This window comes from Zalophus californianus, chromosome 4, assembly GCF_009762305.2.
Source record: "Zalophus californianus isolate mZalCal1 chromosome 4, mZalCal1.pri.v2, whole genome shotgun sequence".
In the NCBI taxonomy this organism is placed as follows: Eukaryota; Metazoa; Chordata; class Mammalia; order Carnivora; family Otariidae; genus Zalophus; species Zalophus californianus.
In genome coordinates this window covers 88,132,890-88,150,220 of record NC_045598.1, presented here as the reverse complement: position 1 = coordinate 88,150,220, position 17,331 = coordinate 88,132,890, and the positions used below count along the sequence as shown (strand labels likewise).

At 35.1% G+C, this 17,331-nt stretch overlaps 1 protein-coding gene across 1 annotated transcript; it reads right to left on the bottom strand.

Moving 5' to 3' along the window:
• Window positions 1-2,302: 2,302 nt before the first annotated feature.
• LOC113926461 (39S ribosomal protein L48, mitochondrial-like) lies at window positions 2,303-2,884 on the bottom strand. Its single transcript, XM_035727056.1, has one exon. The coding sequence runs from the start codon at window positions 2,882-2,884 to the stop codon at window positions 2,303-2,305; it is 582 nt and encodes a 193-aa protein (XP_035582949.1).
• Between the last annotated feature and the right edge of the window lie 14,447 nt (window positions 2,885-17,331).

Below are 17,331 nucleotides of genomic sequence, written 5' to 3'. Positions count from 1 at the left end.
CTGAGAACAGGATCTAGGGCAGTCTAAGTACTCAAAAAGTGAGGGCGATAACTTTTATTTTGTGAGGTGACTTTTTGGGGAATGCTTATAGCAGCAAGGTCTTGTGTTATTTTGGTAGACTGTCTCATTCATCTTAGCTAGACTCCCCATCCAGATGTATAGGGGAAAAAAGCTTCTGGAAGGCTGGTACCTACATGTGTAATGTGTAGTCACCTAATTTAAGAATGCAGTATGAAGAAAGCGGATTTGTGGGATTTATGTACACAGATTGGAATAGCAAAAATACCACCATGCTCCATAGTCTTTGTATCACAGGAAGTACTCCTCAATCTATTACTTTTCTGTGGTGTTAAGGACTGTGTTTTTTTTCCCTGTGCAGTTATGTTAATGAACAGAGAGGAATTGCACATGGGTCTATAGTGATATTTTGTACTTAGGCTTTCTCCCTGGTGGTCAGTTTTGCTTGGTAATTGTCCCTTCTCCTTGTCATCCGAGGTAACCACTCTCCTAGGGCTAGTGAAGAAGACTGAAGTCTATTTCACTGATTACAGTTCTGCCAGCATTACCTAAGCTGATAGCATTCCAAGGGTGTGGGGCACTTGGGGCAGCCTGTTCCCAAGGCAGGCAAAAAGGGGTGTATAGTCTCAAGAGAATTTTTTAAAATAGCAATAAAAAATACTGAAAATTGGCCAACTTTGATTCAGTGATGCTCAACAATGCTAAGCAATGTCAGTGATGAAATATTCTACCTGGATAGTCCACTCCCATAACTCCCCAGCGGTATGCCATCACCAAAGTTTCAGTGATAATCTGTGGGCTGACCTCTTAATGTCTATTATTATTATTATTATTTATTTATTTGAAGTTCCTGTTTGACTTAGGGAGAAGGCTCTCCTTTTAAGGTGATAAGCACTTAAGTCAGTAACATGTTTTACTCCAAAGAGACTCTTGCTCATCCCTCTGGAAGTTTTCTCTTCTGCGAATTTTGTTTTACAGGAAGTTAACTTATTTTCACCATCTGGCCATTTAGGGGACCAACTTTCCACCAATTCAAGTATCCTTCAGCTCCCCTGGAAGTTTCAAGTCCTAAACACAAGGACTTATATTCTGCCTCCTTGAGAATCATGAGACTTTTTTCATTTCTGGTTTAGCACTTATTTCAGTGCTGGGTGCAATTTCGATATCATTACAAGTTCCTCAGACAAGAAAGCCTACAGATTTTTAAAATTCAATTCATGCCTTTTTTCTTAGATGGAATTCAGGTTTTGAAGGACCCCAAAATTAAAAAAAAAATCTATCTCTCCCTACACTCCGACAATATTAAAATATAAGCACATAATTATTTAAACTTAAAAAAATGTAGAACTGAGATTAAACAAGAAGCTAGAATCTGTTCTCTTATATCTCCAGACAAATGTCACTATTCTTCAGTTGTAAGTGACAGAAACTCAACTGTCCAACTAATGTAAGCTAAAAGAAGAATCACTGAGTCACATAATTCACAATCCAAGGAATGAAGCTGAGTTCAAGAAGCCGAGCTACATGTAGAGAAAAACCAGCATACTAACATCTAAGCCATTAGAGTTCTGTCTCTTCATCTCTAACCTTTACCCTCGTATGTGCTGGCAACTTTCATAGGAAGATTTTCCTTTGTGGTAGAAAATATGCCCACTGGTTGATCTAAGCTTAGCCCTCCTTGTCAAAGTGATTTCAAAGTAAAGGTGGCACCTCTCTCCCAATAAGTAGTAAATTTCCCAGAGTACTGATTTCTCAACCTTAGGTCATGTGCCCATTGCTGAAAAAAATCATTGTTGTTAAAACATAGAAGTTTAATTGGTAATCTAAGTCACAGATATACTCATGTGGTAGGTGTGGTGGCCTTATAATAATGACAAACCCATCAATTTGGAGCTGTCCACTACCAATCAAAAGTAGTCCTTTCTCTGTTATCTCTTACAAATAGCTTTCTGCTCTTTTTCTTGATAACATTTACCAGTCTCTGGGTATATAACTATTTGCTTCCTCATAATGCCTGCCTTCCCAACTACACTGCAGTCTTTTTTTTTTTTTTTTCCAGCTGCAGAGTTTTATTAGATGGAGGATGTCTTAGGTTGGCTCAAAGGAAACTGGTGACAATTGGCAAGCACTTCTCCATACAAGAGAGGGGGCATTCCTGGCTAATGGGGATGGGTAGTTATGATATCTAAAGGTCAGGGTCTTCTGCTTAACTTTGACAACCCAGGAAGATCTTCTGTTTGACACTCAATATCACCAGTCCTGTCATGAAAGGATCTGCAATGAGCTAGTTCAACTTGGCCAACAGTTCTTCCAGTTCTGGCTGAGCTTTGAACATTCCCTTGAAGTCTTCTTCAGAGTGCTCCTTCATTGACAATCTGACTCCTTTGGGAAGAGTGCTTTGGATTATTTCCAAAAAAATCTCTGCAAATGTAGCACTCAAACCGCTGATCTGAACCACTCGCTCATGGGTGGTAAGAACTGAGTCCAGGAGCATTTTGCTGCCTTGGTCCTGCAGCTGCAACACCTCCATGGTTTTGGTGGGCATAGCATAACTTTCCTCAACTTTAACGGATAGATGGTTGCAGAGGTTGTGAACATATTGGGCATAACTCTCTGCCACGGCCATGTCGTATGCGGTCAAGTGAATGTTTAAAATCTCATATTCATAATCTGTCCCCAAATTAATGGGTCTCACTTCCACTTTTCCCCTCTTCTTCTTGGGCACCTGTGCTTTATTTAGGTGCTTGTACCTTCCAATGCCATGGGTAGGCTTTGTCTTGTAGTGCCGACTGGTACCCATCAGAATGCCACCTGCAGAACAGATGGGATTTTCTCTTGAAGTGCTGACCCTTTCCCAGAGCTCCATTCATCCTTTGCTGCTGCCGCCGGTAACTGTGTGTAAACTGAAGACCCACCCAAGCTGCAGTGATCCCCAGGCGTCTGAAAACACTTTATACTGCAGTCTTAAAAATGACAGCAATCATATTTGTGCCCACCAGTCTACCTGGTGCCCTGCAGAGTATCTCATGTCTAGAAGGTTCTAATCAATTGTATTACAAAGTGAATTATAGCTAGAGTGGTGTTTCTTAATCTGGGAAAAATTATCATTATCTATATGAATTTATTTTTTGTTTTTGACCTGTTCAGCACACATTCTGAAACTCCTTTCTACACCTACTAAATCAGAATCTCAGTCCTCTCTCTGCTTTGGAAAGAGTCCATCTTCATCCACTGATTCTAAGATTATATAGTTATGCCAATTTGCCTGTTTGTATTTACTGAATTATTGCTCTCTATTAGGGATCTTAAAGTAATTGTGGACAAATAACATTATTCAATTTACCTTAAATATACAAATATAAATGTGTCTTGATTGTACAAAAGAAAAATTTCAAATTTTTCTCTGGCTATTTCAAGGAACCAAGTTACCAGGGTGACTCTCTAGAGTCATAAGATAATAAAGAATTGTGCTTCTTTTTTGCTCATAACATCCTGGCAGTTAATATTGACTATATATGTCCTTCACTGCGCGTGGGAAATCAAAGAATGTCCTGTGGAAGCCTGACTCTAAGAGATATATTTTGGAAGAGCTCCTATGGTCTAATATTAAATACTTTTTCCAGGTTCTTCTCAGTTGCTTTCATTCCCATCCATATTATGTTCCACATAAATAGAGTGACCGTATATTTTCTGAACTGGGAGACATTTAAGAATGAAAGGGAGCATTACTGTATTGTTGTGGCAGACATAACCTGGGACTGTCCCAGGTCACCCTATACTAACAAAGAAGCAGGGAGAGAGACATCATAAGATTATATAATGTTTAGGGCTAGGTCTTATCTTTTGTTGGTCCATGACTTCTAATATACAAAACTAACACTTCCCATGAAAAATTCAAATTGTACTTTTGATGATCTCAAATTACTTAAAAGTTAAGTATCAGGGAAACTGTGTTTTTCTCAGAGGTATGGGGAAGGGAAGAGAAGTTGTGGTATTTGAAGACATTTTATTGGAAGAACCAGAAGGAAAAAAATCTAAAATGTTTTGAGATGTCTATCATTAGAATCTAGCGAATTTTATCCATAATACCAGATCCCTAGCAGAGGGGGGAGATGAAACAGGGAGGAACAGATTAAAGACTGTTGTGTGTATTACATTTCACTCAAAATCTGTATGAAAATCAATCCTCTCTAAAACTGAAAATACTATCAGGCCTATGTAAATTTACTCATGAATAAACCTCCACATTTAACTGATGTTAGGTATAAAAGTCGCCTAAATGAAATTTAACATGTTCTGATGGCTTAATCTTCCAAATTATGTATACGTTTATGTTAAATATTAGTTTTAAAAAATTCCCTAAAATGCTATTGTGTGAATATCTATTATAATACACAGTGTGTAGTAATGCAAATGATAATAGAAGGACTACCAGTCTAATAATTATAAACTGCTAGTTTGTTTTGTAGCTGCTTGTTTTTTTTTCTTCCTATAACAAACTATCATTTCCAAAACTTTAGTGGCATTTTTTAATGTGCACTAAGACGAAATTATAGTGAGGCGATGATTTGCAAACATAAGGTGAGGAGTAAAATACTTAGTACTGTGACTAGTCCATAGAGAACACTTAATAAATGTTATGTATAATTATTTTCATTTTTATTACCTTCTACTTCCTAAATTTAAGAACAACAAAAAGAAAAATCAGATTAACACAGAGAAAAATATATCCAAATAAAATTGCTTTTATCCAAAATGGCAATAAAATACAAATGATAAAAAAGAACTATGAAGTAAATATTATTATGCCCCATCCATATGTTTCTATGATAAAGTTATTATTGACTTTACCTGGTTTTTAATCGGACAGTCTATCTTTTCATATTAGCACCAGAATTCTTAACGTGAAATCTGATTACCACAATATCTACACATCTTGTTATTTTTCCCCTTATGCTTCTTTGTAGCCCAACAAGGCACATACATGCCTATCAGATGAATAAAACATCAAGTTTTGTGATATAAAGTCAAGGTATTGGGAGTACAAATATTAACAGAAATATTTTATAAGGCATTTTAGAATTTTCGATATTTTTGTTACTAATGATAACTTAATGCCTTGTTCTTGGGATTATTGATGAATTTGATATAACTTTGAGTATCTATATTCCTCAATATCTTAATTGAATTATATCATACGTGACAGAACTACCAAAGTGAAATTATTTCCAGGTACATTCTCACTGATTATATTGTCTAAGAGATTGATGGGACAATATTACTTTCATATTTATGAGAGAAGAAAAAGAATCCTTTATATTTTTTTAAATGTGAATGACATTCTTAACCAAAGTATAAAGTAACTTCACAATTATTTTTGGAATTTCCAGGAAGCAAAGAAGACTTATATTTAAAACACATAGATTCAGACACATTTGCACACCTATAGACAATATAAATTATAATTTATGAACCCTTCTATTTTTTCTGAAGGAAATAAGATTCTTATCAAAACTTAATAGGGGCACCTGGGTGGCTCAGTCATGAAGCATCTGCCTTTGGCTCAGGTCATGGTGCCAGGGTCCTAGGATCGAGCCCCGCATTGGGCTCCCTGCTCAGCGGGAAGCCTGCTTCTCCCTCTCCCTCTGCAGCTCCCCCTGCTTGTGTTCCTCTCTCACTATATCTCTCTGTGTCAAATAAATAAATAAAATCTTAAAAAAACCCAAAAAACTTGATAACCTGTAGACTTCTGTTTGCTTCTCGCAAGCACACCTACACATTTTTCTAATCATTACATTGTAGATGAAAGAAGTTATATTTATGTGTATATGATTATCTATTCAATATATTACGGTATAATAAGACAGATACTGAAAGGTGAAGTCAACAATATATGAATAGTGATTGCACAGAAACCTAAACAAGCTAAAGTCAAATTTACACACTTGGCAACAGCAATGGACTTGCTGAATCTTCAACAGACCCAAATGATCACAATATAAGCAAACAAGTATCTCACCAATCTGGATGGTGAAGAATTTTGAGTACAGGTTAATATTTACAGTAGAACCTAAAGTATTTGATATATTGATGTCAACTAATCTTTCAATTCATATTAGACAGATCCTTTCTTCCCTATTAAACTGGAGAAATAAACATTTTCAAAGATTTGAAGAATTGAGGTTGATATATAATTAAAATTACAATATGTCTAATACAAAACTCTGATTTAATCTGCTTATTTTTTCCATTAGATAATAACTGATAAGTTATTTAGGAGTTAACTATAAAATGGTTTGGAACAAATTTTGATTGTTGATATTAATGACAATTAAAATCAAGTAAATATTTTTGCCATGATAGAAGTACAACATTTAAAAAATTATATAATTAAATTTATCTTATGTTGCATTTAGATTGAGATTTTAAATTTACACTTAATCTAAAATCAGAGTTTAGGAAGGATAACTTAGGGCCAGACATGTTTTTTCCTAGTTGGTCATATAAAGCAAGTTAGACATTATAAGCATATACTTTAGTTAGTTTGTAAGTTATTACTTGTTTTTAATTTTATTTTATTATGTTATGTTTATCACCATACATTACATCATTAGTTTTTGATGTAGTGTTCCATGATTCATTGTTTGCGTATAACACCCAGTGCTCCATTCAGTATGTGCCTTCTTTAATACCCATAACCAGGCCAACACATCCCCCCACCCCCTCCCCTCTAAAACCCTCACTTTGTTGCCAGAGTTCATAGTCTCCCATGGCTCATCTCCCCCTCTGATTACTGCCCCCCTTCATTTTTCCCTTCCTGCTAACTTCTTCTTCCTTTTTTTTTTTTTTTAACATATAATGTACTATTTGTTTCAGAGGTACAGGTCTGTGATTCAACAGTCCTACACAATTCACGGCGCTTACCATAGCACATACCCTCCCCAATACCTATCATCCAGCCACCTCCCTCTCCCACCCCCCGCCACTCCAGCAAACCTCAGTTTGTTTCCTGAGATTAAGAATTCCTCATATCAATGAGATCATATGATACATGTCTTTCTCTGATTGACTTATTTCCCTCAGCATGATACCCTCCAGTTCCATCCACGTCATTGCAAATGGCAGGATTTCATTCTTTTTGATGGCTGCATAATATTCATTTGTGTATATATACCACATCTTCTTTATCCATTCATCTGTCAATGGACATCTTGGCTCTTTCTATAGTTTGGCTAATGTGGACATTGCTGTTATAAACATCGGGGTGCACATACCCCTTTGGATCCCTACATTTGTATCTTTGGGGTAAATACCCAGTAGTGCAATTGCTGGGTCGTATGGTAGCTCTATTTTCAACTTTTTGAGGAACCTCCATACTGTTTTCCAGAGGGGTTGCACTAGCTTGCATTTCCACCAACAATGTAGGAGGGTTCCCCTTTCTCCACATCCCCGCCAACATCTGTTATTTCCTGACTTGTTAAATTTAGCCATTCTGACTGGTGTGAGGTGGTATCTCATTGAAGTTTTGATTTGTATTTCCCTGATGCCAAGCAATGTTGAGCACTTTTTCATGTGTCTGTTGGTCATTTGGATGTCTTCTTTGGAAAAATGTCTGTTCATGTCTTCTGCCCATTATTTGATTGGATCATTTGTTCTTTGGGTGTTGAGTTTGATAAGTTCTTTATAGATTTTGGATACTAACCCTTTATCTGATATGTCATTTGCAAATATCTTCTCCCATTCTGTCGGTTGTCTTTTGGTTTCGTTGACTGTTGCTTTTGCTGTGCAAAAGCTTCTTATCTTGATGAAGTCCCAATAGTTCATTTTTGACCTTGCTTCCTTTGCCTTTGGCGATGTTTCTAGGAAGAAGTTGCTGCAGCTGAGGTCCAAGAGGTTGCTGCCTGTGTTCTCCTTTTGCATTTTGATGGACTCCTGTCTCACATTTAGGTCTTTCAACCATTTGGAGTCTATTTTTGTGTGTGGTGTAAGGAAGTGGTCCAGTTTCATTCTTCTATATGGCTGTCCAATTTTCCCAACACCATTTGTTGAAGAGACTGTGTTATTTACATTGGACATTCTTTCGTGCTTTGTCAAAGATTAGTTGACCATAGAGTTGAGGGTCCATTTCTGGGCTCTCGATTCTGTTCCATTGACCTATTGTCGGTTTTTGTGCCAGTACCATACTGTCTTGATGATGACAGCTCTGTAATAGAGCTTGAAGTCCAGAATTGTGATGCCACCAGCTTTGTTTTCTTTTTCAACATTCCCCTGGCTATTTCGGGTCTTTTCTTGTTCTATAAAAATTTTAGGATTATTTGTTCCATTTCTTTGAAAAAAGTTGATGGTGTTTTGATAGGGATTGCATTGAATGTGTAGATTGCTCTAGGTAGCACTGACATCTTCATAATATTTGTTCTTCCAACCCATGATCATGGAACGTTTTCTCATTTCTTTCTGTCTTCCTCAATTTCTTTCATGAGTATTTTATAGTTTTCTGAGTACAGATTCTTTGCATCTTTGGTTAGATTTATTCCTAGGTATCTTATGGTTTTGGGTGCAATTGTAAATGGGATCGACTCCTTAATTTCTCTTTCTTTTGTCTTGTTGGTATATAGGAATGCCACTGATTTCTGTGCATTGATTTTATATCCTGCCACTTTACTGAATTCCTACATGAGTTCTAGCAGTTTTGGGTGGAGTCTTTTGGGTTTTCCACATAAAGTATCATATCATCTACAAGAGTGAGAGTTTGACTTCTTCTTTGCCGATTTGGATGCCTTTTATTTCTTTTTGTTGTCTGATTGCTGTGGCTAGGATTTCTAATACTATGTTGAATAGCAGTGGTGATAGTGGACATCTCTGCCTCATTCCTGACCTTAGGGGGAAAGCTCTCAGTTTTTCCCCATTGAGAATGATATTCGCTGTGGGTTTTTCATAGATAGCTTTTATGATATTGATACTCTATCCCTATACTCTGAAGAGTTTTGGTCAAGAAAGGATGCTGTACTTTGTCAAATGCTTTTTCTGCATCTATTGAGAGGATCATATGATTCTTGTTCTTTCTTTTGTTAATGTATTGTATCACGTTGATTGATTTGCAGATGTTGAACCAACCTTGCAGCCCATGTGTAAATCCCACTTAGTCATGGTGAATAATCCTTTTAATGTAGTGTTGGATCCTATCGGCAAGTATTTTGGTGAGAATTTTTGCATCCATGTTCATCAAGTTTATTCGTCTGTAATTCTCCTTTTTGATGGGGTCTTTGTCTGGGTTTGGGATCAAGGTAATGGTGGCCTCATTAAATGAGTTTGGAAGTTTTCCTTCCATTTCTATTTTTTGGAACAATTTCAGAAGAATAGGTATTAATTCTTCTTTAAATATTTGGTAGAATTCCCCTAGGAAGCCATCTGGCCCAGGGCTTTTGTCTTTTAATACAATTTATTTAACAATATTTTGATGGCAGGTGTATGTTAGTGCAAGCTGCCATTATAAAATAGCATAGACTGAACTTAAATATCTCAAAGTTATTTTCTCACAGTTCTAGAGGACTGAAGTCTGAGATCATGGTGCCGACATAGGTTCTGGTGAAGGCTGTCTTCCTGGCTTTCACACCTTCTGTCTGTGTCTTTACAAGGTGAAGAAAGCAAGCTCTCTGGTGTCTCCTCTTATAAAGACCCCACCCTCATGACCTCATTTAAAACTAATTACCCGCCCAAAGGCTCCATCTCCAAATACTATCTTAATGGGGATTATGGAAAAAACAATTCAGTCAACAGCACCAGGTATATAGTTCATATGCAGGGTTGCTATAAAATTTATGCTCCAAATTGGAATGCCCTTTTGAGCAAGGATTGAGTGCTATTAATAATCTTAACAAGTAACAGTTGCAAACTTGGACATTCTAGACAAATAGCTGTGATCACTCTTTCATGTTACTCCACTCTGGTTAAGAATTGAAATCACTTGCAGTGTTTTCAAGGTCTGCTAAGATTTTTGTCTGACAGTCTAGAGTACATAGTAATGCTAAGTTAAAGTCTATCTGACACCCAGCAGATATTGCTATTTCATACGGTAGAGAAAGATAAAAGTAAAGGGAGCATTAGTTGAGTGTTAGGCATGGTCCTGTGTGTTTAATAAACATGATGCACTAGAGATAGGTTGTGTTGTCTATATTGTCTTAGCTTCTACTTAAGAGGTAAAACAGAAAATCCAACATGTTCGTTAAAATGAGGGATTATGCAATATACCACTTGGGTTTAAATCATAACTCTACTTCTCACTACTATATAACATTGTTTAAAATGCAATATAGCCTTAATAAAGTACCTTAACTTCTCAGTTTCCTCATTTCTAACATATGGATAGTAGTTGTATTTACGTTGTAAGTTTAAATAAATTAAATGTGTGTGTGTGTATCTGTGTTTCTGTGTGAGTGTGTGTGTGAAGAAGAGAGCCTTGTGCCAATAGGTGTTTCCTATAAATACTACCTTTGTTTTCTACACTTCCAGGCACAGCTATAGGTGGTCATCCTTTGTTTTTATTTTGTTTCACCACTTAGTACCTCTAGGCACAGTTAATAGTTGGGTCCCTTTTCATTTTGTGGTCTGACTTGAAAAGAAAACCTGGACCATTTTTAGCTTCTCAGGATATAAATAAGAAAATGCCTGTGGATTTTAGTAGTACTAAGTGGATACTTAATGGGCACATTTCATATTATAACAGAGTGTATAAATGTCATCATCATAGTGTCCTTTTAGAAGGAAATTTTGGGGATTTTTTGTGAAAATTATATAAAAATGGGAGCCAATTTTAAAAAAATCACTGAGTGAAATTATCATTGTAATTTGCATGGATAGACAAAGATAGGTGTAGATCTATAGATACACATACAACTGAGTGAAACATTTCTACTTTTACAATATATTAACATTGTTGCCAATATACTGAAATGTAGAGAAGTTTAATACAAAAGTCTTGCATTATCTCAAAATACAAATTGACTTGTTGGACTGTATGGCCTAGCATTTGTCGAAGAGAATAAGGCTGGTAGCCATATATTGGATTTTGAATATTGATGTTTCCAAATTCTTCAGAAGTATTATGACCTTATATGTGATTGGTTTGTATGATATTCATATAATATGATGTATAATCCGGGATATGTATGGCATATGGAAAAAAATAAGATCAAAATCTTTAGGCTTAGGAAGAGATTTGAAAATGGTGGAAGTAAAAATCTCTTATAAGATGAGAGAATAATTTTGCCTATCCATTCAATATTTAAAATATTTACTGAATTTTCATTCTGTGTCAGTCATTAGGCATCTGTTGTGTTTATTCCTGGGGAGAGTCCCATCGGTGTACTATGAATATATTCTTGGGAAGAATCACTATATTAGTAATACTCCTAGTGAACTGAGTATATCAGTGACACTTGCAAACAACTATCATTTCCTACCATATGTGATTTTAAAAGAACTTAAAATCAAAGCTATAAATAAGGAAATTATAGATATGAATTGTTAAGATGTACATATTACCTGACTATTCTACTTGAGGTCTAGTAATAAGAAAACAAAATAAATATATTGTGATCAATAGCTTCCCTAACTATCATGAAAACCCTTTGAAAAAGACAATATAAAATATTATATTCAAAATAGTTACAGGAATTATCAAAAAATACTCAAAATTAAACTTAGTAAGAAATGTCCAGGTACAGAATAATAAAAATGTTAAAGTATATTAAAGTTAACTAAGAATATTTAAAAAATGAATAAGTGATGTGATATAGATGTGATAAGTGTGTGGATGGGACTTATAAAAATGGCAGTCCTCTATAAAATAATTTATAAAGTTAAATTAGCTACAAAGTCAGTGTAATTTTATTTTAAGTTCATAAAATGGCCTCAAGGAATATCTGGAGTATTAAAGAAGCAAAACCAGCTGGAAAAAATATGTTTAATTAAAAAAATGTTTTTACTTAAGTATAACATACACTGTGAAAATTGCACATATAATGTATGTTTCACATTTCTCTCATACACATCTTTTTTATTTTTTACTTCTATTTATTTTTATTTTTTAATTTTTTTTCAAGTTTTAATTTAAGTTCAGTTAGTTATGGGGTGCCTGAGTTGCTCAGTTGGTTGTGTGACTCTTGATTTTGGCTCAACTCATGAACTCAAGATCATGAGATCAAGCCCCGTGGCAGCCTCTGTGCTGGGTGTTGAGTCTGCTTGAGATTCTCTCCCTCTCCATCTGCCCCTCCCCCATGAATGAATGAATGAATGAATGAATAAACAAATAAATAAATTCCAGTTAGTTAGCATACAGTGTAATATTAGTTTCAGGTGTAGGATTTAGTGATTAATCATTTACATACAACATCCAGTGTCACACACATCTATTTGTAAATTATATTTTTCCTTGTGGTCTCCTTTGAATATTTTTTTTATTGATCTGTCTCATGTCACCAGTCTTTGTTTCTTCTGTGGCCAATACACTGTGCACAAATCCATTGATTTCTTAGTTTCAAATATAATGTTTACTTTTTAATGTTTTTCAAAAATTTCTGGAATAATCATTGATACTCTTTTTATAGATTGGAGTTCAGTGGTGAACTTCTCCATGCTTTTATCTATTTTGCTGGTCTCCCTATTTTCTTGAATTTGTGTGTTATAGTAATTTTGACGTTCTTGTCTGCCAACTCCAATACCTGGATAATATCTAGATTTGTATCTTGTGTCCTTAGTTTTTTCTTGGTTATTGGTCATATAGTCTGTCCTCTTTGTATGTATAGTAATTTTTAGTTGTATTCTAACCTGTATAAAATGTATGCCAATATAAACACAAAATGTATGTTTTGTTGTATGTTAATATCGTGTAGAGGCTCCAGATGATGTTCTATTCCATCAAAAATAGTCCCCTTTTCTCTGACAGAGAGATAATATGGAGGCAAATCCTCAATCCAGGATTGAGCAGCATTAAGGCTGAGATGCAGTGTTAGTAAGTTTGTCTTCCTCATCTGACTCTTGTTTCTCAAATTCACCCTGTGAGCCCTTTAATTCAGAGCCAGGGAGTTACCTCCTCAGCAATGAAAGGAGAGCAGACATTTAATTCTTTGTCTTATGTTCCCACCTCAGCTCTTCAGCCAACAGTCTCATGTAGTTTCAGTTTTTGGGGTGGGTCCTTGTCATGTTTTGGAGGCAGCACCTTCCCCATCCTTGATTCCAAGTATCACTCAGTCTGTGAATGATTTTACTTTGCCTTTTGGAAATGTTTGGCCTAGCTTTCCTGTCTTCCAAAATAGACCCTAAAGTTAGGAAACATTCCTTGGTAAAAACTGGCATATGCCCAGAGTGGGGGAAAATGAATAGTTAGCAAGATGTTATCACCTTACATCAAAACTATTCTCTCCTTTCCAGAGTTTTGATCATCTGTTCTTCATTGTTTACACGAAGCTCCCTGATGCCTTTCATAATATAATCTTTGTAATTAATTTAGCTTTTTCTTTTTTTTCAGTTATGACAGCAGACATTTCAGCCTGCCATCACATACTATATTTTACCAACAAAGGGCAAATGCAGTAATAATGGACTCCATGTTAGTTAAGGACAAGAAAGGCTATATTTTATCAATTTTTTTCCTGAGGTTTTTCTTGCAGTCAGAAGAGATGATTATAGGTTTCATAAGTTCATCTTCTTTGTTTGTTATTTAGTTCTTTCTTTAAGATAAAATATTTCTAAAAGGCAATTCTCTGTGGAAAAACAGCTCTTCATATCTTTTATTTGCATCAGACCCTTGTCTGAATCCGCCCACTTCTATATACTTTTGTTCCATGTGGAAATTGGTCTTTCTTCATCCCCCAGATATAAATAAATTAAGTATTAAGGTTCAAAATAGTTTATGATGATTTGTGTATAACAGAAAACATGACAAAACATAAATAAAATTGAATCACACCTACATATATGACTATTTCCAGAGTCCATACATTAGCCTCTTCCATGCTGTTTGTCACTAAATGTTATTCTTCTCCCCATCTTTGCTGTTAGTTTATAAATCAAGTTTATCTTGGCCATAACTTTACTTCCAAGGGTTTAACACCTATTTCAGGGTTTTTAGGCCCAGTGAGAATAAAATACATGTGTGTGTGTATATATATATGTATATGTATACATATATATATATTTTCTCCTATATATAGGAGAATAAAATACATGTATATATATATATTTTTTTTTCCCTTTCCCTCACTCTTTAAGCTCATCTTCCTGGTTAACATATTTTCCTGAGCTGTGTCTTTAGCTATAACCATTTATATTACTAGGCATAAAAGATGCATTTTCCCTTTTTTTGAACATTTCCATTCTAAAACAACAGGTTTTTGTTTTTACTCTGACATTTCAATACTGAAATGTTGTCTCAAAAAAAAAAGGAATTATTCAATAATAAAAAGAAAATTCAAAAATCATCCTTAGAAAGTAAAAGACTACAGCAAGATCCCCCAAATATTGGGGATCTAGTTTCAGATCCTCAGATTAAACCACTTCTTGTATATGAACCCCTGCTTAATTCTCTAATGCATTATGTCTCTTAAGGTGGAATTGAAAGGTTGAAGGGTAAAACTCTTTTTTCAATGCAAATTAATAAAAAATGTAATATTTTCCAGAGATTTTTGTTAATATTTATATTCTCATAACCATATACAAGAAGTGTCCATCAAACATACAATTACCAATATTGAGTACTATTATATTTCTAAACTTGGTTAATTTAAAATTTGTATTTGGTATTTTATTATCATAATTTTATTTCCTTTGAATCGTAGCTGGTTTAACTTTATTAACATATTTATTAATTTGCCATTCCTCTAAGATTTTATGTGCATATTTTCCCTTATTATTGAGTTTATAGTTTACCTGGTAAGTTTGTGAGAAATATTCAGATATAAAAGATTTAACTTCTGTAACTTCTGAAATGCACATTTAATTGGCTTATATATTGTATGTGTATATGTATTGCATGTGTTTCAGTGTTACAAAATAAAGATTGTTGTGTTATTGTTGGTGTTTGTTCACTTACAATTTGTTTACACTTTTAGAAATTTTCAGGAGTGAAGATAAAATATATTTTTCCTAAGTATTTACCCAGTTGAGCAAGTGACAATATTGAATAGCAATATATTTCATTGGCAATTATGATACTACCTCTATCCAATACTGAGTTTTTGTATAATCTGGATCTGAACTGTAATGTACCATTGGTTTATTTGTGCTTTTAATGGTAACACTCTATTTTTCATTTTTTAAAAATATTTTATTTATTTATTTGACAGAGAGAGAGAGAGAGAGAGCACAAGCAGAGGGAATGGGAGAGGTAGAAGCAGTCTCTCTACTGAGCAGGGAACCCGATGTGGGGCTCAATATCTGGACCCTGGGATCATGACCTGGGTGGAAAGCAGAGGCTTAACCAACTGAGCCACCCAGGTGCCCCTCTATTTTTCTTTTAAAGATTTTTTTTTTATTTATTCATTTGAGACACAGAGATACAGAGAGAAAGAGAGAGCATAAGCAGGGGGAGAGGCAGAGGGAGAGGGAGAAGCAGGCTCCCTGATGAGCCAGGAGCCCGATGCAGGGCTCAATCCCAGGATCCTGGGATCGTGACCTGAGCTGAAGGCAGACGCTTAAACATCTGAGCCACCCAGTAGCCCCTCTATTTTTCATTTTAATTATGAAATATTTCATACTTGTAGAACAGAAGAGACAAAAACTGTATCATAAAATAAATACACAGAAGAAAACATTGTAATTACTATTTTAATATCTGGAAGGTAAACCACTGTCATTATTCTTATTCAAAACTGTGCTGGTCAGTATCACCTTATTCTTCTAGTTGAACTTTAGACTGCTTTCCTTTCAGTTCTATGAAAATATTACACTGGGTTTTCATTTGAACACAAAGAAAAGAAATAACCTCTATCTTTCTTATAATCAGTGTTGACTACAAAGTCTGTAAGTAATGAGTCATGATGTACAAGTATTTTACGATTTTTGACTCACTTTACTGCCTTAGCCTACATGTTTAGGTGGGTTTAAATTTTCTTAGACATCTAGATATGGCATTACCTCTACACAGACAATTCAAATGGAATTTCCAAAACCACTTCTTTGGGAAAGTTTGCCCCACTTTGCTTCCCACACAATAAGGCCACAAAAAGAGTTTAGTGGCAACTGAAATGCACAAACATATAGTTCATATGGTGCATGAACATAGTGAGAAGTCCAGAGGCTTTGCATTATATAAGTAATTCCTGAACAATGAAACCTAATAAAATCGATCCTACCTAAAACCCCAAATCAATCTCTCAAAGTCTCTATTTTATACACTGTGAAATTTTGTTTTTAACTTCTTCCCAGTTTTCTCCCCCAAAAGTAACCAGTTGATGTTGCTGGTGATTCTTGTTGACTATATTTTTCATATATGCAGCAAGTTAACCTGCAGTAAAGATAATTAAGAATAATGTGTGAGGGGTGCCTGGGTGGCTCAGTTGGTTAAGCATCCGCCGTCGTCTGCCTTCGGCTCAGGTCATGATCCCAGGGTCCTGGGATCTGGTGCCACATTGGGATCCAGTCCCACATCAGGATCCTTGCTCAGCAGGAAGCCTGCTTCTCCCTCTGCCTGCTGCTCCCACTGCTTGTACTCTCTTTCTCTCTCTCGCTATGTGTCTCTCACTTTCTCTCTCAAATAAATAAATAAAATCTTTAAAAATAAAGAATGATGTGTGACTGCTGGTCTTTTTTGAGATCTTTAACACTGTATGATTGGTCTCCAAACATGATCTTAATTTATTTTACTTTTGTTTCAGTAAGAAAAAGAGAAAGAAAACATATTTTGTTCATATGATTATTATTATTTTTGTTGCTATTATTTATCTGCCACCAACCTCCAAGTTTTTGTTCTCTCTCTTTGGCTGACCCGTACATATCTTTCTGAATTCATGGTCTTAACCCATTTGGTTCCTATTAATGAAACCTAATTAAGTTCGCCACTGATACAGTAGGTTTGCTTTCTGATAAATACCATACAAAGGAATAATTACAATTTGCTATAAAGACCTATACTTATTTCACCAAAAATCTTTCCAATTCCAAGAAATAGAAACATGTAAATGTTACCTCAGGTGACAAAAATGTATTATTATAAGGCTATTTGTAAGAAAAGGCTATTTACTTGTAAGACTATCAGGGAACTAAGATATTTTTCTTAATGCTTTAATAGTTTGGGTTTATGAACATCTGTAACATCAT